General features: G+C 39.7%; 1 protein-coding gene across 1 annotated transcript; it reads right to left on the reverse strand.

The window, feature by feature from the left end:
- Positions 1-1,271: 1,271 nt before the first annotated feature.
- htra4 (HtrA serine peptidase 4) lies at positions 1,272-26,513 on the reverse strand. The gene is made up of 9 exons (XM_036599251.1): positions 25,959-26,513; positions 13,731-13,830; positions 13,017-13,221; positions 8,944-9,138; positions 7,215-7,247; positions 4,069-4,183; positions 3,911-3,968; positions 2,620-2,715; positions 1,272-1,633 (listed from the first exon to the last, which is right to left on the reverse strand). The coding sequence occupies exons 1-9, from the start codon at positions 26,428-26,430 to the stop codon at positions 1,468-1,470; spliced, it is 1,440 nt and encodes a 479-aa protein (XP_036455144.1). The 5' UTR covers positions 26,431-26,513; the 3' UTR covers positions 1,272-1,467.

Below are 26,513 nucleotides of genomic sequence, written 5' to 3' on the forward strand. Positions count from 1 at the left end.
CAAGCAGTATTTTTTTGTAGCAGTATTTTTCAATTTTTAAAAATATTCATGCTAGCCTCTTACAGCGGTGCCGCAGTGGTCTTGGGTGAGATTTCCTGGTTTAAAGACCCTTCTGATGACCTATCCTGAAGGTGGACACGCTTGGCCACACTGTTGAAAACTGAATCATTCTTTCAACAAGTTTGACGACTGATAGAGAATAGAGCTAAATGACTAATACTAGCTGACACCACATCTGTATTCATTACTCTATAGATCAGTGGCTAGCAGTCAGGATTTGCTAAGCGTTGTGTGATGTATTTGTGTAATGCATGCTGGGTATTGTAGTGACAAAACATTGATGGCTGAAAACGAAATCATGAATTCTAATGAACCAATGAGGCTGAAAGATGGTGCTTTGGTACAAAATATTACATATTAAATGACTTCTTAAATGCTAGTTTTAGGCCAGGATGCCCCTTTCACGTCCGTCTGCCAACAACTGAAACTGGAATTTGTTCCAGAATATTTTGTTGGCGTATGCATTCCATGTTGGTCTATGCTGGTTTATGCTAGTCTAGCATTGGTTTAGTTGGTTACCCAGCATGGTCATGCTGGATGACCAGCATACCAGCATCCAAAACACAACATGTGCTTTGCTACGTTGGTTTTTCTAGCAGGTAATATGGAGTCGCACCCGAGTCACATAATGACTCACAACTGAAATTTGAATATGGCTTTAATTAGTGAGAAAAGCAAGAAATGCTACAATGTGGTGTTTAAAGGAAAGAGGCAAAACAGTGTGAAACAGTGGGCTAGCATGTAGTTTGGCTAGCAAACATGCCAGCTAGCGCAATAGCTCATTTAGCTGAGGTTGTCAGCTAGTCTGTCTGAAGTTTTTAGTAAGTTACAGATCATATTCCTTTAAAACTTACTAAAACTAAACCTGCTGCTGAATTTTGCTGTTATGCTAGCTAGTGTAACTATGCAAACTACAGACTAGCCAAATATTTCAAGAAGCTTTGCCTCTTTTCGTACATTTATTGTGTGGAGAACTTCAGTTCTTTCCTTCCGTCTGAAGGTTTTTCTGTCATGCGTGGCTCATCATCTGAAACCTGACAGGTTTTTAGGTGGGTTTACTTTTGTTCAGTGCAGTGCCTGAAGCTAATAAAGAGACCAAACTAAAATGCAAAACGCTAAACTACATCAGTATTTAATTCTTTCCACATTCCTAATGTAACACCTGATTGAGTGGATGAACCTTCAGGAGCTTCTTAATGGGGAAATCTGGTGGATCTGATTACAGATGTGGGAATCAACAGGAGCTAAACTTATATTAGTGTCGCTTCCAAACTTTTGGCCTGTAAACAATGCCCTTGCTAGTACTCTGCTGTTTAGCACACAGTACCTGCTGTTTGCTTGGTTCACACAAAAGAAATTAAGCTGTTGTACATTATTCCCAACAAAACACACACGCCTACGTCACCGTCACTCTAGCTCCCCGGGGACGATCGTGAGCGTGACGTCTTCATTAGCCCGCCGCACCGTCATGGACAGCGGTTCCCCAGACTTCACTGCATTGCTGACATCATCTGTGGTGTGAACCAGCTGGCCATTGATGCTAACGATCACGTCATGGTTCATCAGGCCAGCGCTGCGAAACACAATACAAACAGCACTTGGACACCTGCATATTAGTTCATTTTTTAAAAATCCATTCATGGTACAGTGGTACATGCATGCTGTAAGGCAAAATAGTCCCCAAAGAAAAGATATTTTTGTGGACTTGCCACAATTTTGTTATTACATATTATATATAAAAACTTATATAGTTTCACTTGTACATAAAATGGCTATATTGGTGTTGTAGTTATAGTGACTCCTGGTTCCTATCACCACCACTGTAAAGAGTCCCTACAATCAACCATGAAGAACTATACAGCTAACATCACAACATGCAGCAGTTTTGTCACAGGATTGGATCTTATTCATTCCTTTTTTCCCACTCCAATATTCCATCCAGAATTTTCTGCTGATATCAGCCCCGTTCCCATACCTGGTGTCAGATTGGTCTCATGTGGAGTTGGCCCTAAGAGAACTGCTATTTTCTGGCTAGGAGAGATGAGTCTGAGGTAGATTTCCATCTCTGGCCTTCAGGGTCGCTCTGATTGAGTCTCCCTGGAGGTATCACCTTGGCTACCTGTTTACTGTTGCCAAGACATTTGGCAACCCAACAAGCACAGCAACAGAGATGGTGCCCACCATGGAAGGTTTTGATGGGGTTCGGATTCAGCCTCTCTGGCAGTTTGGATCGTTTGCCAGCTACTTGATGACTGCACCATTTTCAATCACGTCACAGTCCTCCAAGTCTTGATGGGCCATATGTATCCTCCCTCCAGTTCTTGCTTACCTTCTCGCACATTGCCAAACTGGCCTGCGGTAAGTGACACATTATTATGGTGGAAAGTGGGGCCACAGAGGAATCTTTCCTGAGCGGAGAACCGCGCTGTAGAAAAGCCCCGTGGCACATAGTAGGACATAAATCGTGTAATGAGGTTGGGTGAAGGTATGAGTGTGGCCTCTGGCTGTGGGAGAGTGGGAGCTGGAGAGCAGAGGGGAGGTCTGGACCTGTTTTCTTACCTTGAGGCTGCAGTTCCAGGGATCACCTCGTAGACGTACACTCCTGAACTCACATCTTGGAAATCACTCTCCCTCTCCTGCAGCTCCCTGATCAACCTGTGGTGAAATAAGATATAAAAAAAACTAAAGAAAAATGCTAACTTGGTTTGGAACCAGCGAAAGCTGGGGGATCAGTTAGCATCTCATTTGAACAATGCTAACGGGCATCATGTAAAAGAGATCATGCTTAGTAGCTTTCATGCTAAGTACTTTTCTTTCATCACTAGGCATGTTATTTTTCTTGTTTGTAGTATTTCTGAAACGGGACTAAAACTAGCACTTAGCATGTTAGTTTTTGTTTTATACAGCTTTGTATCCTCCAGTCTTGTTGATTTGAGAGAATTCACAATTTTTCCATCAGTTTTCATTTCTCACATTCTAATATCCAGCATTCATTACACAAATACATCATACAACCATTGGGAGTCCCTGAAGCGTCAACCAATCCTGACTGCTAGCCTAACCACTGATCTACAGGCTAATAAATGCAATCTAGCTAACATTACCTCAGTTATGGAACAAAATCATGAAGAAAAAAGTGATTCTGTCCTCATTCAGTGCGAAATGGACACCAGATACAAGTTTTTAACCCTTTTTTACCAGATAAAAGAAGCCAAACTGAGGTAAAGTGCCTAGATAGTCTGGCTACCTCGCTAATTTTAGCACTTTAGCCTTTAGCTTGTTGTCCTCCTCATCTGGTGTGTCATTTCTGTCCTTTAAATAATCTGTTTTCTTCACTGTAATGATGTTTTGAAGATACAGCAATAAGATATTCAGCCTCCTAGTAGTAACTTTAGCAATCTGGCTAACACCCTTCAACACAGATACATCATTGGATCAGGGTTTTTCCTCATCTTTAACTTGGAAAGTCTCACTCTAAAGACTAATAGAAGGTGAGCAGACATGTTTACAACAGATGTAGTGATGGTTACATTTTTAATTTTGATTTTTAAAGTAAGTAAAGTTAAGATTAGGGTTGCAAAAGCCACATTTTATTTCTGCTTATCATCCTTGGCTATCTGTAGCTAAAATAGCTGTGGGTTGACACGAAAAAATGGCCAGTCAGGATTGCTAGTGCTAAGATACGTGGTAGGTTTTGATGTGAAAATTATTGTTATAATGCATTGACAACTACATATTTTATGCTACTACTACAAATTCTGTGAGCATCATATAAATGCAATAAATGCAAACAGCTTGCTAATATTTCAGATTAAATATCATACATATTCCAAACCTGGGGTGAACTTACGATGGGGTCAGCTGAAACATCCTCACTCCTATATATTTCTTTTTGGGCTGCGTCCTTCCTGCAGTCAGACCACAAAACAAAGGCTAATTTGGTCAATCAGGCCGGAACGAGGGTATATATACGGCCTTTGAATAATGCAAGCAAAAGCCTGAACAAACCTTTCCTTTGTCTCTCATAGGAGTCTGCGAGGAATTGCCGTATCCGGTCTGAGGGAATTGCAAATGATATTCCCGCTGTGACCTTCAAAGTGTTTATGCCGATGACATCTCCATCCTTGAAACAGAAAAAAGAGCGCAGTAGCCTAATAGCCTTTAAAATGAATGAACAATGAACAGTGTAGCCTTGAAAAGCCCACAGGATGCCCCGGTCAGAATCTTTGAGTGTTTCTCTTTTGAGAACTTGCACAGTTTAAGCTTGATTTTGGAAAGTATTCTCTAGTTTAACCAGTGATGTTACATTAGGCGCAATGGTTTTATACTGATAGAAGCAACCGCAGTATGAAAAATGTGCTTTATTATGTTTGTGTAGTAACAGAGTTACTCAAGACTTAACCTGGACTTTGCAGGCTGTCATCAACTGAATTTAATGTAAGACATTATTATTGTCATTTAAAGTGCAATTTCACCAATTGTCCAAAATGTTAAGATGCAAACAAGAAGTAAACTTATTCATTCAGAATTGTTTGAAGCTCTGAAACGTAACAAGTCACAGTGGTGGTGACAGGAACAAGACATATGAAGAGTTTAACGGCTCTAAAAGCTCCCTCACAGAAAGTAACTACATGAAGTCGTTATGAACACACTGCCTGATGCCTCAGACTTTGTTTTACAATAGTTTTGAGAGAACATTTTAGACTAAAATGTCTTTTTTAGACTGGCTTGTAACTCACTCACTCATGTTTAGCAGGCAGAAAACTCTCCACAAGGGGGCAAAGTTATCACTTAACCTCTTAAAATCCCAGGTTTATTACATACTAAGCCTTTTCAGCAACTACAGTGACTTCAATGCAAACTGACTGAGTTCTTCTTGGGTTATAGAAGTGTGTAATAAAACTTCAGGCCTGCTGGTGGGCCCTGGCCATTTAAGGGGTTAAATAGCTTTTGGTGCTTTAGAAGAGCATTAGCTATGTTTCCAATGAAAATGTGTTAAAAAATGTTTTGAAAGCTGCTCGGCAGCTGGATTCCATCAAATTGATTTTAGTGACTGAAAAGTGCTTTGTTTCCATAGCTACATCAAAACTTTTGAAGTATTTTGTAAAGAATTAATTGGACAGAAACTACTGAGACTGTGTCTTTGTCAAAATCCATTCATTGTGGATGGATACATGCAGGATGTTGAGGTAGATCAGTTCCCAAAATATTAATTATCAGTATTCCATATAAAACTCAGAAGATGTGAAGGTTGGTTTTGGATAGTAAATACAACGGCTGTATTTGTGTTGTAGTCATGATGACTCCTGGTTCCTATCACCACCACTGTAAAGAAACTTGAGTCTGTACATCAACTTGCTCTGAAATAACTTTGTTTACATCTCAACAATTGAATTATGAGCTCTCTTCTAACTGGCTGGCTTGTATTATGCCTGATTCAAAAAGCAGTCCAGTCTTAAACCCTACCTATAACTTTAGTGTCAGTGGGCAGGGATAAACAATGCAGTCTAAATAGATGGATATATGGAAATATGTTGGCATTAAGCTGCTTAATTTCCATATGTAGACGGCTTGGACTGTGGCGTGAATGGCATGTTTTAAACTTTAAATGTTTAAATGTTTATATATGATATCAAACTGCTTTATTTCAGAAATATGTGGAAAATGTAGTTTTCATAGGCCTGTTAAGGAGACCTACACTATATGGCCAACAGCATGTGAACACCCCTCGCCTTGCAGTCTCAATAGACAAACACTGGCAGTAGAACGGGTCCTGAAGAGCTCAGTGACTTTAAATGTGGCAGTGTCATTGGATGCCATCTTTGCCACAAGTCAGCTTGTGAAATTTCTGTCCTGCTAGATCTGCCCCAGTCAACTGTAAGCGCTATTATGAAATGGAAGTGTCTAGGAGCAACAACAGCTCAGCCATGTAGACCACGCAAACTAACAGAGCGAGGCTGCTGAGTGCTGAAGCCTGTAACACGTGAAAATCAGCTATTCTTTTTTGCACCACTCACTACTCAAAACTGCCTCATGAAATGGGTTTCCATGGCCGAGCAGCTGCACACAAGCCTAAGATCACTATGTGCAATGTCAATTGTCGGTTGGAGTGGTGTAAAACACGCTGTCACTGGACTCTGGAGCAGTGGAAACATGACCTCGACCCCACTGAACACCTTTGGGATAAGTTGGAATGTCGACTGCAAGCCAGGGCTTCTCGTCCAACATCAGTGTCTGACCTCACAAATGCTTTTTTGGCTGAATGGCCACAAATTCCTTCACAGAATGTGGGCTGTTACAGCTGCAAAGGGGGGCAACTCAATATTAATGCCCATGGTTTTGGAAAAGGACAAGAAGCTCATATAGGTGTGATGGTCAGTTGTCCACATACTTTTGGCCATGTAGTGTATTTTGAAATGTTCTCTATGGTAGATACATTGGGCTGTGTGTTGTGTTGAGTCTACCACTGTTCATACTGCCACAAAATGAATGATGTCCATTATAGCTACAAAGGACAGATGGACATCAGAATGTAATGATGCCACTCAGACATATTGCCGCTGGTCAGAATTTACAGCAGCCTTTTGGAAGCCACTCCACTCTGCTCTAAAAGCAAAGTTTGCTGGACGTTATTGTGGAACTCATAACGTCTAAAGCTGGGGCTGCTTCAGCCTTGGTGTGTTTATCATTCGGCGCCCTGATGATGTTTTTCATAGTCAACACTGGAGCTTTTACATATCTCTTCCCCTGCGTCCTTTTCCCTCCCTATAAATGAAAGTACTTTTTTATTGCGGATTGCAGGGGAAAGCTGGATTGAAGGGCTAGCCTGAGGCGCAGTCGGGGGCACATGTTGTTTTCACCCTCTCAGGATCAATAGGAGAATATAAAGCACGGCAGATCATTTATCCAGGGCAAGACTCCAGAAGAAAGTGGACATAAAACAACAGAGGGTTGAAGGAGAGATAGAGAAAGAGAAGCACTGAAGCGCAGCCATGTGTACTGAGCAAATACAAACCAGACACATGACCTTGGGCCCTCTTTTTTAACCAACGCGAATTGAGACGCGCAGAACACAAGGCCCAGAGAGGGCGAAAGAGGGGCATCACCTTGAGACAGCGAGTGAAAATGAAAAGAGAGAGCATGAACGCTCTTACCAAGTTAACAAGTGGCCCTCCCGAGTTGCCGTACTGCAAGAAAGACATTGAATTGGATTTAATGCTCTTTGCGGCTCACACAACAAGGAGACATAAAAGTCCATTCACAAGCAAGGACAGACACTTTCAGATGCTTTGCTCTGAGCTCTGCATAAGGAAACATAAGTGCTTCGGTTCAAGAGATCTCAGCGAGCTAACATTTGTCTAATGGCCACTTGGCTGACCTAATGTGCTCCCTTGCTTTATTCATGTTCTTGGTTAAACATTTCAAGCCCTTTTATAGTCTATATCTCAGTCGTTTGAATAGTTATGCAGTATAAAAATAATAGTTCTACCAAACATATGTGCACATTAGCTTATTATTAGCTTTCAATCATGGTTAGCGATCTCAGTGTAGTTTGTGTCAGTCAATAGTAACATCTTCAATTCTGAGATATGACCATCTGACCATCGTAGTACGGGCCCTGCTGGTCACATCCCTTCTTAATAAAAATAACGTGTGGCCACAAATCACTAAGGCATGGGAACTAATGCATGGCCACGACTTAGTAGGGTCTGGGAACAACTCAGGTGTCTCGTTCCTATGTCTTACTTTTACCTATTATCTTATTCCCACACTTACTAAGTTGTGGCCATGACTTAATTATCTTGTCCCCACACCTTACTAAGTCATGGCCATAATTTAATTATCTTATTCCCATGCCTTACCAAGTTGTGGCCATGACTTAATTATCTTTGTTCCCTACATATTACTAAGTTGTGTCTATGATTTAATTGTCTTAGTCCCACACCTTACTAAGTTCTGGCCATGACTTAATCATCTTGTTCCCACACCTTATTAAGTCATGGCTACACATGGTTGTAATAACTAAGTTGTGGCTACAACTTAGCTATTAGGACTTTATTATCTTATTCCCTACATATTACTAAGTTGTGGCTATGATTCAATTATCTTGTTCCCACACTTTACTAAGTCATGGCTACAAATAGTCATAATAACTAAGCTATGGCTACAACTTAGCTATTCTGACTTAATTATCTTGTTACCTACATATTACTAATTTGTGGCTATGATTTAATGATCTTATTCCCACGCCTTACTAAGTTGTGGCCATGATTTAATTATCTTGTTCCCACACTTTACTAAGTCATGGCTACATACGGTTGTAATAGCTAAGGCATGGCTACAACTTAGCTTATATGACTTAATTATCTTTGTTCCCTACATATTATTAAGTTGAGGCTATGATTTAATTATATTATTCCCACACCTTACTTAGTCATGGCTACATTGGTTATAAGTTATGGCTAAAACTTAGCAATTATGACTTACTAAGTCGTGGCCATTAATTATTACACCTTAATTATCTTGCTCCCATGTCTAATTTGTGGCCATGGCTTATTTACCTCTTTCCCACACCTTACTATGTCATGTCTATAACTTAACTATCTCATTCCCACATCTGTCTAAGTTGTGGTCATGACCTAATTATTATGAGTTAATTAAGTCATTCCAACACCTCACTTAGTCATGGCCACAATCATAAATATCTCAATTCTATACCTTACTAATTCATGACTGTGATAATTATCTCATTCCCACCCCTTACTAATTTGTGGTGAAGACTTATTATTCACATATCACATTATATAGTATGGGCTAACTATGTCAGCTGTAAACCATTCTATCTGAGACTTCCTTCTGAAGGCCTTGAAAGGCTCCGCTTACGTTGATGATGGCGTCCGTCTGGATGTACTCCATGTCGGAGTTGTGGAGGCCGAGCTCATGGCCACCTCTTTGGGTGGTGCTGATGATGCCCGTGGTGACCGTGTTCTGCAGGGAGAACGGGCTGCCCACGGCAACCACGAACTCACCTGGCCGCAGGTCCGAGGAGCGGCCCAGCAACAGCACGGGGAGGGACTCCTGCAGCCGGAAAGAGAGAGAAATAGAAAATTAGAGAGAGATTGATTGATTTCTTACAAACACTAAAGTGCTTTTTCATTTAACTCGGATAGATTCCCTCATGGACCGGAGACAAATGTACTTTCTAAGCCTGCAGCAACATTTCAGGACGTTTCCAATTCTCTCCTTTGGACCGGTCACTGCTTTCTCGTATTGACCTCCAATATCCACAAGAGAACAAACAGTCTAACTGCTTTTCAGAACAGCAGATGCAGACAACTGATCAAAACCCTTATTCAATCAGGGACAGTCCCACTGAGACTAAAGCCTTATTTCCAGGAACGTCTTCAGCGTTGCTGACACAATACACGTTTTTTCACACAAAATACACATCGCAATATTGCACAAAAGAGCTTTCAGTGTGATCTAGTTCATAGAGTTCATTCGAAAGACTGCCATATTCCTTGCAGGGCTGGAATATGAGTAGTTATTATCCTCCGAAAACTGGGCCGTGTAGTGAAAACAGCACAAATCTCCGCTCTTCCAGTAATACCTGAAAAAGCTCCTTGCTGTGAAGTGGATAGTAAGCCTGGCTCAGAACCTGCCTCTGCCTGCCTCCACTCCTGGTCCATGCCTGGATGGGGTGCGTTTTTACTGTGAGGGGAATGACAGTCTCACTTTATTACCTGCTCTCCTCAGGCACGACGCCCTGCTCCATCCCTGCCTCCCCCCCCGCAGGCGGCCTGTGCACTACAACATCAGATGCCGACCATCTGCCTCCCCCATCACATTTCTGTCCTTGTAGCAAAGTGGCAGGCGGCCGCATGCACGACTAGGGGCCGAGTTAGCGTGACTGCCAGTCACTGCACTTGTTTTGTGCTGCTGCCCTACTGTAGACTGCGGTAGACCTTTGGTAGAAGTTGCTGGTGCTGCCTTACTAAAACATGGCCACGACTTTACGTCTCGTTTCTGCACCTTACTAAGTCATGGCTGTGATTTAACTATCTTGTTCCCACATCTTACTAAGTCGTGGACATGACTATAACGACTTAATTATCTCGTTCCCACACTTTACTCAGTTGTGCATATGACCTAATTATTATGACTTAATTATCTCTTTTAAACGTCTAATTAAGTCGTGGCTACAACTCAATTATCTCAACCTCACATCTTACTAAATAGTGGCTATGATTTAAGTATCTTGTTCCCACATCTTACTAAGTTGTGGACATTACTTAGTTATTATGACTTAACTATCTCGTTCCCACACCTTACTCAGTTGTGCATGATTTAATTATTATGACTTAATTATCTCATTCCTATGTCTAATTAAGTCATGGCTACAACTCAATTATCTCAACCTCACATTTTACTAAATAGTGGCTATGATTTAATTATCTTGTTCCCATGTCTTACTAAGTCGTGGACATGACTTAGTTATCTTATTCCCACACCTTACTCAGTTATGCATATGGCCTAATTATTACGACTTATCTCATTCCTATGTCTAATTAAGCTGTGGCTACAACTCAATTATGGACATGACTTATTTATTATGACTTAATTATCTCATTCCCACACCTTACTCAGTTGTGTGCATGATTTAATTATTATGACTTAATTATCTCATTCCTACATCTAATTAAGTCGTGGCTACAACTCAGTTATCTCAACCTCACGTCTTACTAAATCATGGCTATGATTTAATTATCTTGTTCCCATGTCTTACTAAGTTGTAGCCATGACTGATTTATTTACTATTTATTTTATAATTACCTCATTTCCACACCCTACTATCTCATTGTTATGACTTAATTATCTTGTTCCTACGTCATCCTAAGTCACGATCCTAACTTAATTAATACGACTTAATTATCTCATTCCACGTCTTACTAATTCATGGCTATGGCTTAATTATTATGACTTAATTATCTCACACGTTTTGCTAAGATGTGGATACAACGTAATTTTCTGATCCTCTGTGTTTCCACGTCTCACTAAGTTGTAGCTATGATTTAATTTTCTCGTTTCCACACCTTACTAAGTTGTGGCTATGACTTAATTATCTCATTCCCACACCTTACTAAGTCATGTACCAAAGCAGCAGGCGGTGGTGTGATGGCTAAGGGCCAAGTTAGGATGATTGCCCCTCGCTGCGCTTGCTTCATGCTGCTGCCCTACTGTAGGGTATGGTGGATCATTACTAGTGCGGCAACAGTCAAAATTATCAATACTGATCATGAAAAATTGATGATTTTTTATTGCTGACTCCTTGTTTATTTAAAAAAGGTGTTGTGTAAAGCTTTATAAATGTTCTACAACGATACACATAGACATTCGGATAGATTGCAACACACAACAGTAAGCATAGGGGGCAATAAGGCTTGTTTCCCAGTGGTCAGTTATCCAGTCAAGACTTGTTTTCTTAGTGGTATCTAAATAGATACTGCCAAGAGAGCTGTTCCATTGGTTGGGCCTTCAGGAGCTGAACTGAAGGCTTTCCATGTTAGATTAACTACCAACATAATTAGGAAGTGACAGCGGAATCAAGTGATTGTGTTTTGCGTTACTAAGTGTGGGACCAATTTTGAAAGACAAGGGTCCCTCCACGCCCTCTGGAAGTTCTAAATACATCATTGATTTTGAATATGAGCTGCACTGTGACGAGTCACTATAAAACTGATACATGCAAGCTCAAATACATGTTAATGTCTTTTACACGCTTCAAATGTCTTTATTTAATCTTGAATTTACAATACATGTTAAAGAGAATCTCTGTTAGCTTTGTGCTTACATAGTACTGGAATCTCATAGGGCCGCTAGCAGAAATTACTATTACTGTAGAGGTGTTTTTTCCAAGTTTTTGACCGACAGTTTTGGCCTGAACTGAAGGCCTGTTATAGCCATGCTGAACTGAACTAAACACAACCAACTTGCAGGAAAACACATCAAGCTCTCCTGTTATTAGGAGACGTTAGTGGCAAAAGAAGCATGGAGTTTTTCCCTCTGCTCTAAATGTTTATGGGCCATTGATGGGTCTGTGAAGATTGATTAGCATGCACCGCTAGATTACATCCAGGTTTAATGTAAAAAAAAATGAAAAAAAAAAAACAGACATTACAACAGGCATGAAAGTAGATTGAGAGCCAAGAAATTAGCAAGAGATTAATACAGTTATCGACAAAATGGATAGGAATGGGTAATAATCACATTTGTTGAAACTTTTTTTAGGCTTTAAAAAAAATATTGGGCTGCTTTGGGGCACAGAATTCCCTTGCAACTACTGCTTGTGTCCAAAATGGCCAACAAATGGCAATTTTTAAAGAAGTGAAGTTAAACAGTTCTGAAATCTGGGGTTGCTGCAGCCCTCTCAACACCCCCACTTCCCCCAGCCCTGGCTTCGGCCCCTCTCTGCAGGCCAGAGAGAGCTCCATGCTCTTCAGACACTCTGTTTACAAAAGCAGTGGGCACTGGGAGCTGTAACAGATGTGTTTGCCATCATCGTTAGGCACAGAAACAAGCTGTAACCATGAATTCATAAGAGCAGGACCGAGCAAGTCTGGGGACAAATTGACCGTGTCAAGAAAACGCAATCTAATTTCAGGCGGCGAAGGCCCTCGCTGACGCGTCTCTGGAACATCTACTGGACTCCCTCAGGATTCATTTGCTTCCAGATGCTTTGATGTTGCTCAGCGATGGCAAGGCAGTGGACCGTGGCAATGAAACAAAGTGCTGCCACAAAACCCGCCAAGCGTGGCTACTTTGAATGAGCAGCAAATGCTCAATGAACAGCTTGACTCATAGCTCGTGTAAACATTTTCATTCCATGCTGAGCAGACAGCCGGGGAGGAGCAGGATGCTAATGATCACTTGTACATGGTGGGATGAGGTGAACTTACCTCTGAGTCGATCTTAATCAGAGCGATGTCTAATTTCTGATCCACATCTTTGATGGTGGCATCATAGTGGACCCCGCTGTTCAGCTCCACTTTGATACGCTGCTTGTTGGACAGCACGTGTGCGTTGGTCACTATCCAGCCGTCTTCGGACACAATGAACCCAGAGCCACTGGACACAGGTACCTCTTGGTCGGCGTATGGCAGTCTGAGGAAAAACATTTCTCATTTTTGAGTCGTTTTCATGGCAATGAGCCCATTTACAGGATGTATACCTTCATCGCTTCCATTAAAAGGACATAAAAAAAGACATTTTATTATTATATATATGTACTATATAAGGTGATTTGTTGAATTTAATACAGAAAAAATTAAACCAAAATATGGCCAGTGCAACTTATCCCATTATGTATATATATATGTGTGTGTGTATGTATATATATGTGTGTGTGTATATATATCCACCCTGTCACACTCACCTCCGTCACAGCTTTAGTGTGTTGGCGTTATACTTCTCAGTGTTGTTTAGCATATTAAAAAAATAAATAAATGGCAAGCGCAATGTGAAATTTAAAGTACGGAGGACAAAAATATCTGATTTCTTGACAAGAAAACATTTCAAGCAACATTTCAACTATGATGCTTTTGGGAACCTTGTGCTCTGTTCTCCTCCTCCACTGAGGTCAGATCTGATTGACCGCTGTGATTCATCCTCACCTTCTGAACAGCTCCAGGTGAACGACTGCAGGGGCGATCTTGTCCACTACGTCTGCGATGAAGTTGAATTTGTAGCGCATGCTGCCGGGGTTCCGAGAGCCTGTCGAGGAAAATGAACAATGTCTGAGGATGAAAGACCCCCTAACAGGAAAACAGAGCCACCAGTCTGAAGAAATATGGCTAATTACAATATCCAGTAATGGAAATAAATACATTTGGGAAGAGTGTTGAATCTAGATCAATGAAGCCATGTTTGCTGTGAAGTGAAGACAAAACATTGTTTACCAACATGTAGGCCAGCAGTCTTCTTCCTACACACTCCCACTAGCGTATCACTAGTACTGATTGCTTGATTAAATGCCAAGTTGTGTTATTCACAATCTTAAAGCTTCACTATGTGAGATTTGGGGATTTAGAGACCTGTCTAGTGGAAATGTGTGCTTTGGACCCCTTCCCCAATACATTTGATGATTGAGAGAGAATTTAAGGAAATTATTTCAGGCTTCAGCAGAGTATGGACATCTTATTTTAGCATTTTTTCTACTGACACAATAATGACAATAATTTCTTTCAATCAAAAAAAAAAAACCTTACGTAGTGTAGCTTTCAATCCAGGGTTTTGACCAGGATATTTAATTTACTCGTTTCTTTTCAACTTTGGTACCAACCATGAAGCGTTCTTACATTCTGGCTAAAACACTTTATTTCAGCAATCAGACTAAAACAGTATGTGTTAACCTACACCTGCCATAGATTACAGTCAGTGGACAACCAAGACTACTACAGTTAGACCTTCAGTTTGGGCCATACATGTAAAACTCAGTCAAATCAAGGAAAAAAACTATGACAAAGTTAATTTCTGCTGGAAACTAATGGGATTCTAGAATTATCTTAGCATTGAGCTAATGTCGGTTCACATTAACATTTAACCATTCTAGATTAAAAGCTGATAAAAATGTGTTTTATCTGAAGCTTGTAAAAGATATTAACATATATTTGAGCTTGGATGTCACAGTTTTACACTGACTTCTTCAGTAAAGAGTCCTGGCGTAGAGCTGCCGCTGCTGTTTTCCATTCCTAACAACTACCTGAAACCTGGTTAGGCTCTGGCTAATTCACAGCCAGTGAACTATCTAGAACATCCAGAAGGACAAAACTGACTTTCTGAAGTGACTTCACAAAACTGAGCCCTCTGTATTACTACTAGATTTGCAGAGTTCAAATACAAGAAGGATGATGACTCTATTACATAAAAAGAAACTACAATTAACAGAAGGGTATTTGTTTATATCACAGAACTCATTAGGCCTGCTCTGAAAGACTAGAACACCCTGAGGGTTCCCCACTGATTAGGCTTTATAACCCAACTTCAATATAATGCCACAGCCACGTCAGGAATTTCTTGCTTTTACCAACCTAGAACATCTTGTATGGTTTAGCAGGGATGCGGTTTGTTGTTTGCAGCCATAAAACCTGTAAGCTGTGCCACTTCACAATTGGGGTTTTGATTGTAACAGCCTGAAAACATAATTATGTTCAAGGTTAGTTGAATCCAAAACCCAGCACGATTTCTTCCAAGCTTTTCTTCTAAGAGCGCTAGCCACTGCGCATAAAGTGCCGCACAATCACCACCACGCTGCCAAGCTCCAGCCTCGTTTGGTGACCTCCCTCAGTCAGCTTTCTTAATTCTATGCATAATTTGTGGGAAGGTTTCAGCAACGCTAGTCATGTTTTTGGTCCATAGTTAAGAGCTTAACAGTCTGGATCAATGCTGTTTCTTTCAGGTGCATCCAAAAACCAAAACCAATCTGAGACAAATATTAAGGAAAATATGCCTAATATTTTCATACAAAGAAAACAAAAGACACCACATGCTGTCAGAAGCTGGTCTGAAAGCTAACGTTAAAATTGCATGCAAAACCACCATCCTTTACACAGTTGAGCAGAAAAAAAATCCTTATAGGTCAGGAGGGAAAAAATATAGCAACATGTGCTCACAAGCCACGTTTCGGAGCGCAGCGGCGGCCCCTGGGCGTCCGGGCCCCAGCTCGCCTGCTGTATGCGAGATAGCCTGTCAGAGGTGTTTTCGCTGCGTTAAATTGATGTGGGCCGCTTATATTGCAACAGCTGACGGCAGTCTCGTCTCCGCAGGCGGGCGCCGGCCTCCCCAGGGTGAACCGTAGCAGGTAAACAGTATCAAAAACGTCTGATGGATCCTCATAAGAGGGAGAAATGAGAAATTGGAGCGTGACACAGCCCAAATCTATTTCCAAGAGGTTCTGCAAATAGTCCACTGTGTCTCTACAGTGGTGCAAACTACAGGCCAAAGGTATGGAAGCAAGACTACTTTTGTGAAAGTACAATTATTTTCAAAGAGATTATGAACAGTTATCTGTAGCTGGTGCAATCTATCGATCTTCTTCATGTGCTCATGTTAACCTGCCTTCCAGACAGGTTCGACCACCATGGAGCCACTTCTATGTGCCATAGATCCACTTATTATGCCTGAGAGCCTAACTTGCTTGTGCCACTCGCTCTTCAATACGAATATAAGCCTTCAGTCATTGATACAATTGATCCTAGTTGGGAGATTGAAGACTAGGATCTCCCGACAGTAGCAGCAGCACTTAGATTAGTTTTTTAGATATTCTCAAAGATTATTTTAGACGGTTCTTATTCTTTGCTAATGCAACATCACTGCACAGCTCAACACCCTTGGAGGAGAACACTAACTGCTAATTCTGTCCATTAGCTAATAGACGCTCATGTTGGCTAGCATATTGTTGAGTGATGGAGGCAAAAGGAGGACCACCCTACTCTACCAAAGAGAGAGGACAGTTATGTTGTGTTAGACTCTTGGTCACAGATTTGGCACCATCAGGGACAATAGCACAGCTCCCTCTGAGTCTTGGTTCCTTTCAGTGTTTCTTCCTCATCTTTTAAAACAGCATCTTATTTTAAGTCTTGGTTCCTTTCAGTGGTTCCTTTTCATCCTCTTAGGGAGTTTCTCAGTGGTTCCTCCTCATCCTTTTAGAGAGCTTCTTCTTTTAAATCTTGTTTCCTCTCAGTGGTTCCTCTTCATGCTCTTAGAGAGTTTCTCCTTTTGAGTCTTGGTTTCTTTTTGTGGTAGTTTCTCCTGCTCTTAGTCAGTTTCCCCTTTTGAGTCTTGATTCCTCTCCATGGTTTTTCCTCGTCCTCTTAGAGAGCTTTTCCTTTTGAGTCTTAGTACCTCTTAGTAGTTCTTCTTTATGTTCTTAGTCAGTTTCTTCTTTTGAGGCTTGGTTCATTTCAGAGGTTCTTGCTCAGAAGAACCAAGTAGGACCCACCTCTTTTGGGATCGGTTTAGAAATTACACAGTTTGTTCCTATTCTAAAAAGTCTACATTCCCACCCATATCTTCACCAAAATTTAGCATGGTTGTCCTCATGATTGGCCCCGCCAGACTACACAATCAGGTGTGTTATATTGAGTGTCGAAAGAACTTTAAACTGCTTAATAAGACACTGTTATCAACAAAGAGTGAAGGTTTTTTCCGGCAGAAAACGCTAGATTTAGAACACAGCACTTCAATATTCTGGTTGAACTACATGTCAATAAACATGTAGTGTTGACTGTTGGCAGATTGACTAAATTGTCAAATATTTCTGCAACTTTCTTGCTCCCGTACTCTTGGCCTGTAGGGTATACAAGTGTGCCTAATTGTCTATTTTCTCTGCCGAATGCAACATGACAGAACGCATATCAGTGAATTCTTCCACAAATGCAAAATTGCCGGTCTCGGCCTCGCTACCAGGGATCGTTTTTGGCAGAACTCCAACTGTTCTCATCTGTCACTGTCTACTCTCTCCACGCTCCGTCCCCTAACCCTTTATTATTTTTTAAACACATGCTCAGTAATCCGCATGGCACTTTACTGTTTCACTACTACGCCAATCTGTTCCACTGTAAGTCCCGCTGGACGGCGGCTGTTGATTTGCGAGTGCAGAACCGTGGCCTAGATTGTTTTTAGCAGCATGTAGGCCACTGAGATTCGACCTGTTTGGAGCTGTTGGCAGGGATAGATGTTGGAGCATGTCGCACGGCGTTCTCTGTCACAGGTAGCGTCCCCTCGGGCGCCGCCTTCAGACCCAAATAGTTGTGAATCTCTTGGAAAGCGGCCAAGTACACTTAGACATGTGAGACTTCATTCAAACCTTCAAGACTGCTGCAGGAGGGCTGAGCTGAGTATAATATCTACTGTCATGTTATTTTGGAAATAAATCTATGGATTAATTGGCTCATCTCTGACAGGCCTGTGTTCCGCAAGATAAAACACGCTGTTGGAGGGTGTAAAAAGAGAAGATAAGCTAATGACAAAACAAATACAAGTATTACACAGCAATGACTATGTTAGTCTCTGTTTTATAATGGAATATACATTCTTTTTACCCAGTGCTTACTTTAATTTTTTTAATAATAGCTTTTTTTTAATGAGCCATTAACTGATCATTCATAGCTGTGAGGTAATCAGATTTTGAAAATGTACAAATGTTTATAAATGACAGTTCATGCAGTTGTTGATGTGTGTATTCATATTTATAAACGATGTAGGGGAGCAAAATACTGAGGGGATTTGTCAACGTTTTAAAGAAATCTGTGCCAAAGAGTGTTTTCAGGGCATGTATGTCTTTTTTTCAACACAAGTTTTTTTCAGTCACTGAGCTGTTTGAGTAACTCACAAAATCCAACATACCACCGTTTTGAAACAGCTGACAAGCTCACAGCAAGTGCTAGTTAGGCTTATATAAAACCTCCATACTGCGGGGTTAGTTGTCACAGTGTTACAACTAAGCCACCTTTAGAAACCAAAGACAAATAAAATACATTTTGTCTTTTTGTTCTATAGGTTTGCACAGATTTTACGATGAAAAAGAGAAAACATCTGAGAATCTGACATTCATTTTCTTCTACTTCATTAGTGTCTTTCAGATGTTAGTATTTTGATTTTAAATAAGAATATTAATGAAATTGACATTAACAGCTGGTAAAGCTGTAGTTTTTCAGAAACAATGTTCCATATTTTACTGATGTGTGATGTTTTTTGTTTGCTGTCTTCCACTGGACAAAAAATACATGTCACTGTTTGACACACAGACTCATCTCAATGTTCATATACAATCTGATGTGCGTGTGTATCTATCATTTGAGCTGTCTGTCTGTATTATGGATAGATAACACATGATGCAGTATGGTTGGAAAATATGTATTTCTTACTACATAGAATTATGGATTATGCTCTAATCCATCAACTTTTCTAGCAAGTGTTAAATCTAAACCCTCAGTCTGTTACAGTGAACCAACCCATGGGTTAAATTTTAATAATGTGCTTCCCGTCATTTTTAGTGGAATTGTACATGAACAGTTGGTTTTGCTAGAAACAAAGTTTAAGTGTTTGTAGCAGAGATGTTTATGTTGCTTGTATAAAAATATGATTGGTACAGCTTAAATATTTTGTAAAGTTATTCAACAAAAACCAAAATGTGTTGTGCCCCGCTCTCCCCTACATGCTGTTGTCCTGTACATTTACAACAAACTCTTTCACTAATTAATAATATTATACAAACATACAAATGTATGCAAATCTCCACTGAGATGGATGACTTTCTAATAGTGACATTAGCTTTATATTTTGCTCAGTATGTATATGTGATAACATATCTTATAAATAAGTAATGAACTAACTCATGTGTGAAGTTATAACTCCTGTTATCAGATGTGAAATATGTATTCTTAATGCAAATCTAGTAACACCCACTATTTCTTATTGAATGTGTCTGTTACTTAAGTAAAGCTAGTTAAGATGAATTGAACTGGATGAGTCCTACAGACTGAAGAGTTCCCCAGCATTCTTAGCAGCTTTTGTGGTTTCTATTTAAATCCTATTTTTTCTCATTTTTCATTTGTTTCTGTTACAGCATATTCTCACGCTAAAATATTAAGTTTGAATGCATTTTACATGTTTTTGTTCTTTTAAACGAGATTAGGTCTCGTGTTTAGGTCTATCAGTTCAGCCTGCAGCCAAGAACGCTCAGCTGGTGAATATCAGCCCTTTGCTTAAAGCCATTTGGGTTTCTTAGAAATGGCATTTCTTTACTACTAATGGATTAGACCAGTGTTTCTCAACCCAGGTCCTGGAGGCCCATTAGCTGGAACAGGTGTATCAGGAGCAGAGAAACCACTAAAAAGAGCAGATAGGTGGGCCTCCAGGACCAGCGTTGAGAAACACACTGGATTAGGCAATATGTAGCTATTAAAATACCCGAGTTGTTCCACAGTTGATACCAACGCATTGAACACAGATTAATATTTGCCACAAAATGCAATTAAACGATGAGGTTAGCCTAACTAGGCTGATTCAAACCGACGTAACTGAATCCAGAGTAAACAGAAAAAGTAGAGCACTGCAGGATTAAACTAGCTGAGACTATTTAAAATGATTGGTCTGCAGAAATGAGGATCACTGAAAAACAGAAAGCACCCACAACTCAAACATACTTTAACCTGTTAAGTGACTTTACTAAACTCTTTCAAGGCAGTAAGTCTGCATGATTATTTCCAACTAATTTCAACTAACTGAAGTTTAGAATGTGCATTCTTTCTTCTCCATCCATCCTTCCTTCCTTTCTTCCTCTCTTTTTCTTCTTTCCATCCTTTCTTTCTTTTTCTACATTCCTTGTTTTTTTGTTTCCTTCCTTCCTCCCGTTCATCCTTTCTTTCTTTTACCTTCCTTCCATCCTTCCTTTATGTCTCTCTTGTTTCTTTCATTCTTTCTGCCTTCGTCCTTTTTACCTTTCCTTCTAGCCTTGCTCCCTTCTTTTCTTTTCTTTCTTTCTTTTCATTTCATCCATCCTTCTTTCCTTTCTTGTCTTCATTTCTCTTTTTCTTTTCTTCCTTTCTTTCTTCTTTTTTCTTCTTCCCGTCCTTCCTTTCTTTCTTTTTCTTCCTTCATTCCTTGCTACCTTTTTCTCTTCCTTCCTTCCTTTTTTATTTCTTTCTTAAATTTCTTCCTCTTCTTCTTATTTTAATCCTTCCTCTCCTTTTTTTTACTTCCATCATTCCTCGCTCCCTTCTTTCCAATTTTTTTTATCCACATACATTAAAAAAGTTAGTTCAAAATATTGATATAAGGTGAGGGAGCTTTTAGAGGTGGACGTCTGGTTCCTATCACCACCACTGTGAACAATTCTGAATCATCTGAATGATTCAAATATGCAGAACCTAAAACTTCAATTTCCCACTTAAAGTTAGCAGTTATCTATATATCATATCTAATCAGTATGAAAGACTATCTGATGGTGACTTCTTCCAGCTATATCATGTCATGTATTATTTTTGACCCATTTTGTAGCACTACACAGGCATTTGGACGTCTATGAAGGGTAACTGTTTGAGAGTGACGCTGGCATGTATGAAACTCTTGTAATGCCAATGAACTTTTGAGTTAATGTTAAAATAATATTCATCCTCAGAAGCGCTACATTGTCCACGCACTCGAGTTTGAAGGCCAGCGAGCTCAAAGTTACAGCGGGCGTCGTACAGAAATGAAGCATGTATCAGAAACTGCTTTTTTCCAAGGTCAGCGGCGCTGCTGGAGCACACCGGCAGCATTATGTAGTGAAGTAAGAGCCATTAAAGTTCTCTTGACATTGAAAAAGCTCTGGCATGCAGAGCCATTTTTATGCTTTTCCAGAGCTTTATAGGCATACCAATAAATCCATTACCACATAAATGCCTCCTCTTACTGCTTTATGAGGGGCCTTGTTTGAATTTTGCATGAAGTTGTAAAGTCAGACTCCAATCACTGTATTGACGTCCGAACCCTTGAATAAGTTTTGGAATGCATTATTCGCCAGAAAGTTTGTGTGATTTGATGGGTATAAAAGCTGAAAGCAGATGAGTATCATCATAGATATCAAATGCAAGTATGGATGATTAATAATAGGTTATGTAATCATGAGTGAGTTTTATACTTTTGGAGTTTTATTAATGAAATAAACTGATTAGGTGCCTAATTTATATACATTTAAATAAATGTATATTCACCACCATTCAAAATGTGTACGTTAGATGTGTCCGGATAGAGCTGCAGAAGATTGTGAATGACTGGGAAAGCTGGTAAACATCAGATGAAGTTCTAATAAAGTTAGTATCAGAACAAAATCATGAAATTACTATCTAGAATGAAATTCTAATAAAATTGATATGTCAAATTGTGTTTTGATTAAATATTTCAAATGAAGTTCTAATAAATTGAATATATAGAATGAAGTTCTAATAAATTAATATCCAGAATGAAGATCTAGTCAAATCAATATCCAGAAGGAAGTTTTAATAAAATTAATATTCTGGATGAAATCCCAATAAAATTAATATCTAGAATGATTTTGTAATAAAATAAATATCCAGAATCAAATTCTAATAAAATTCATATCCAGAATTAAGCTCCAATAAAGTTATATTCAGGAACTATGAAAAAATTAAATAAATATCCGGAATGAAGTACAACTTAATTTAATATTGACAATGAAGTTCTAATAAAATTTATATCCACAATGAAATTCAAATTAAATCTATATTCAGAAATAAATCACAATAAAATTAATATCAAGGATGAAATTCTAAAAAAATTACAATGTAGAATTAAGTTATAATTAATTTGATATCCAAATTAAATTTCTAATAAAATTCATATTCAGAATAAAGTTACAATAAAGTTAACTTTTAAAATGAAGTCCTACTAAAATTACCATCCAGAAGTAAATTATAATAAAATTGATATCAAGAATTAATGGCCATAGAATTAATTTCCAGAATTAAACTGTAATAACATTAGTATGGAATTAACATACAGATATATTTTAATAAAATTAAAATATAATACAATTAAAATAAAATAAATGTAAACATTTAAATAAAATTAAAATATGGACTGAAGTTCCAATCGATGTAATATCAGGAAATAAAATTAATAATACTCACAATGAATGGGTTATATAATTAATGTCTAGATTTATTAACCTGAAATTAACATCCAGAAAGAAGTTTTAATAAAGCTAATATCTAGAATGAATTTCTAATACAATTAATATCTAGAATGAATAATTAAATTAAAATATGTTAAAATTAAAATATAGTTAAAATAAAATGAATATATGAAATGAAGCTCTAATAAAGGTAATATCAGGAATTCAATTAGTAATAACCACCATTAATGGTTCATATAATTAATCTCTACAAATAATAACCTCAAATTATTATCCAGAATAAAATTATATAAGTAACAACAATTACATAAATTAACAACAATTATTAGTATGACTAATACTCATGAGTCTAAACCTTTGCAGTGTTGTGTATTTAGGGTTAAGAAGCCATGTCAGTCATAGCGATACATGTTTTTATCAGGTTTTTTGATTATTTTCCATGAAAACATGAAGATAAAGGTAAAATTACTTTTTGATGGATATATTGATTGATTTATAGGTTTATGTATTGCCACCTCCTGCCTCTGACTCTTTCAGGACCTCATGCTCGGTCTCTTGTTGTCCTCGCCCATGTAAAAGTGTGGCTTCTATAAAACGGTGAAGCTGCAGAGACATTGAGCAGATAGATTACCTTTCCTCCTCCCACAACATCATTCAGCATTAGTTCCACAGACTTCATCCTCACGCTCTGACAGCTCATAGCTGCGACGCGTATTTCGTGTAATTTACTGTGAGGCCGTGGTCAAAAACTGCTGATATTCCTCAGAGCTTATTGAAGCATTATTATTAGATAAGTCTAGCGTGTTGTGTTGCAGCAACAAATCTCCACAACAGTTGCAATTATTATGTAAATTAGTTAATGCATAAAAAATATGACTTTTGTTTCAGTTTATAGCTACATTTCCTGTCACGAAATGAATGACATGCAATGTTGAAATAATACAGTATTGAATTAACACCTGTATGGAGCATCAGTTTAACGCTAACAGTACTAAATAAACAGCTACAGTGCTGAATTAGCGAATTCAAGAATGGATGCCTATGGTGTTGACTGAACATCTAAAGCAGTGAATGCTAATGGTATTAAATTAGTGCCTAATGTTGGATTAGCTGCTACAGTGTTGAATTAACACCTGTAGTGTTCAATGAATGCCCTTTGTATTGAATTAGTGCATATAGCATTGCATGGTCCTGAATTAGTGTTGAATGAGCACACACAGTGTTGAATTAGCACTACTGACACTGAATTAGCAGCTAGAGTGCTGAATTAGCACACAGAAGGGTGAATTAGTGCCTACATTGTTTAATCAACACTTGAGGTGTAAGATTACCATCCCCAGCAGATTAGGTCCTACAGGTTTGAATCAGTACATGGAGCGGTTCAATTAGCGCCACTGATGTTGATTTAATGTCTACAGTGTAGAGTTAGTCCCAACAGCACTAAAGGAACATGGTGTTGAATTAGCACTTGTGTTGAATCACGGAAAAATGGTTGCTAATAATGGCCTTGGACTATCACCTACGGTGTTAAATTAGGGCTTTGAGTGATGAATTAGCACCTACAGTGTAGAATTAGCACACAGCGAGTTGAATTAGCACCTTTAGCATTGAATCAGAAGGTTCAATAATCACTACAGTGCTGAACAAATGTGTTGAATCGGCACCTATACTGTTAGATTAGCTACTTCAGTGTTAAATTCGAAACATACAGTGATACATACAGAACATACAGTGTCAAATTAGCACATAGAGAGTTGAATTAGCACCTTCAGCATTGAATCAGTTTTATAACAACTACAGTGTTAAACAAATGTGTTGAATTAGCACCTATACTGTTAAATTAGCTCCTTCAGTGGTAAATTCAGGCTTATGGTGTTGAATGAGCACCTATGGTATCAAATTAGAACCCACAGAGAGTTGAATAAGCACATGGAGAGTTGAATTAGCACTTTCAGCGTTGAATTAGAACCTATGGTATCAAATTAGTACCCACAGAGAGTTGAATAAGCACATGGAGAGTTGAATTAGCACTTTCAGCGTTGAATTAGAACCTATGGTATCAAATTAGTACCTACAGTGTAGAATTAGCACATGGAGAGTTGAATTAGCACCTTCAGCGTTGAATTAGAACCTATGGTGTCAAATTAGAACCCACAGAGAGTTGAATAAGCACATGGAGAGTTGAATTAGCACTTTCAGCGTTGAATTAGAACCTATGGTATCAAATTAGTACCCACAGAGAGTTGAATAAGCACATTGAGAGTTGAATTAGCATCTTCAGCGTTGAATTAGCACCTATGGTATCAAATTAGAACCCACAGAGAGTTGAATAAGCACATGGAGAGTTGAATTAGCACCTTCAGCATTGAATTAGAACCTATGGTGTCAAATTAGTACCTACAGTGTAGAATTAGCACATGGAGAGTTGAATTAGCACCTTCAGCGTTGAATTAGAACCTGCGTTGAATTAGAACCTATGGTATCAAATTAGAACCCACAGAGAGTTGAATAAGCACAGGGAGAGTTGAATTAGCACCTTCAGCGTTGAATTAGAACCTATGGTATCAAATTAGAACCCACAGAGAGTTGAATAAGCACATGGAGAGTTGAATTAGCACCTTCAGCGTTGAATTAGAACCTATGGTATCAAATTAGAACCCACAGAGAGTTGAATAAGCACATGGAGAGTTGAATTAGCACCTTCAGCGTTGAATTAGAACCTATGGTATCAAATTAGTACCTACAGTGTAGAATTAGCACATGGAGAGTTGAATTAGCACCTTCAGCATTGAATTAGAACCTATGGTATCAAATTAGAACCCACAGAGAGTTGAATAAGCACATGGAGAGTTGAATTAGCACCTTCAGCGTTGAATTAGAAGGTTGATGAGCACATGGAGCGTTTAGTTATTGTCTGTTGTGTTGAATATGGACTTGTGGGGTTTGAATGAACAATCGCACGTAGTACTGAGTGAACAGTTATATTGTCCAGTTAGCACTTAGGCCTACATGCAGCGATGCTTTTGTTCATATAAACGTTAATTTGCTTTTATTATATTCAAAGACTTCATCGGAGCTGAATAAACCAGTTAAGCTGCTTTTGTCACGTTTTAAAGTTGAATAGAGTTGAAGTGACATTGTCAGTGTGGTCACTCACAGTTAACCCAACACTAGAGGTTTTTTCCCCCCCCTGTGGGTCACTCACCGGTCCCGCACGCGCCTTTCTGAATTAGTAGAACGGGCGGCGCGCGGTTCAGCTCGGCCCTCCTATTCTCGGCCTTAAGGCGGCACGCGCTCGGGTACGTCCTGCCGTCGCTGCCGCACACCTCGCCTTGCTCGGCGCACGCGCACTCGGAGCGTCCAGCCGTGTCGCGCGCGCACCTCAGGCCCTCACCGCAGAGCGCGCGCTCGTCGTCGCACGCCTCGCCCTCGCCGGCCGCGCACACCGGGCAGCACGTGCAGGGGTCCTTCACCACGCCAAAGTAGCAGGTGTCCGGCGCGCGCGGGCAGACGGACGGCTCGCACGCGCCCGAGCAGGCGGCCGCGGCTCGGGCGCGCGCCCGGTCTCGTGCGAGCCGTCTCTGTGGCCGCGCTTCACCGAGGTGGCGCGCGGGCAACGAGCAGGCCACGAGGACGCACGTCAGCAGAGTCCAGTTCATCCGCATAATCCACAACATGAAAGCAGGTCAGACTCTCAGGCCGGAGCGCATCGCAGCAGCTCAGCTGAAAGACTCTGTCTGCTCTGTGTGTGTGTGTGAGT

This window comes from Colossoma macropomum, unplaced genomic scaffold, assembly GCF_904425465.1.
Source record: "Colossoma macropomum unplaced genomic scaffold, Colossoma_macropomum, whole genome shotgun sequence".
NCBI classification, from domain to species: domain Eukaryota; kingdom Metazoa; phylum Chordata; class Actinopteri; order Characiformes; family Serrasalmidae; genus Colossoma; species Colossoma macropomum.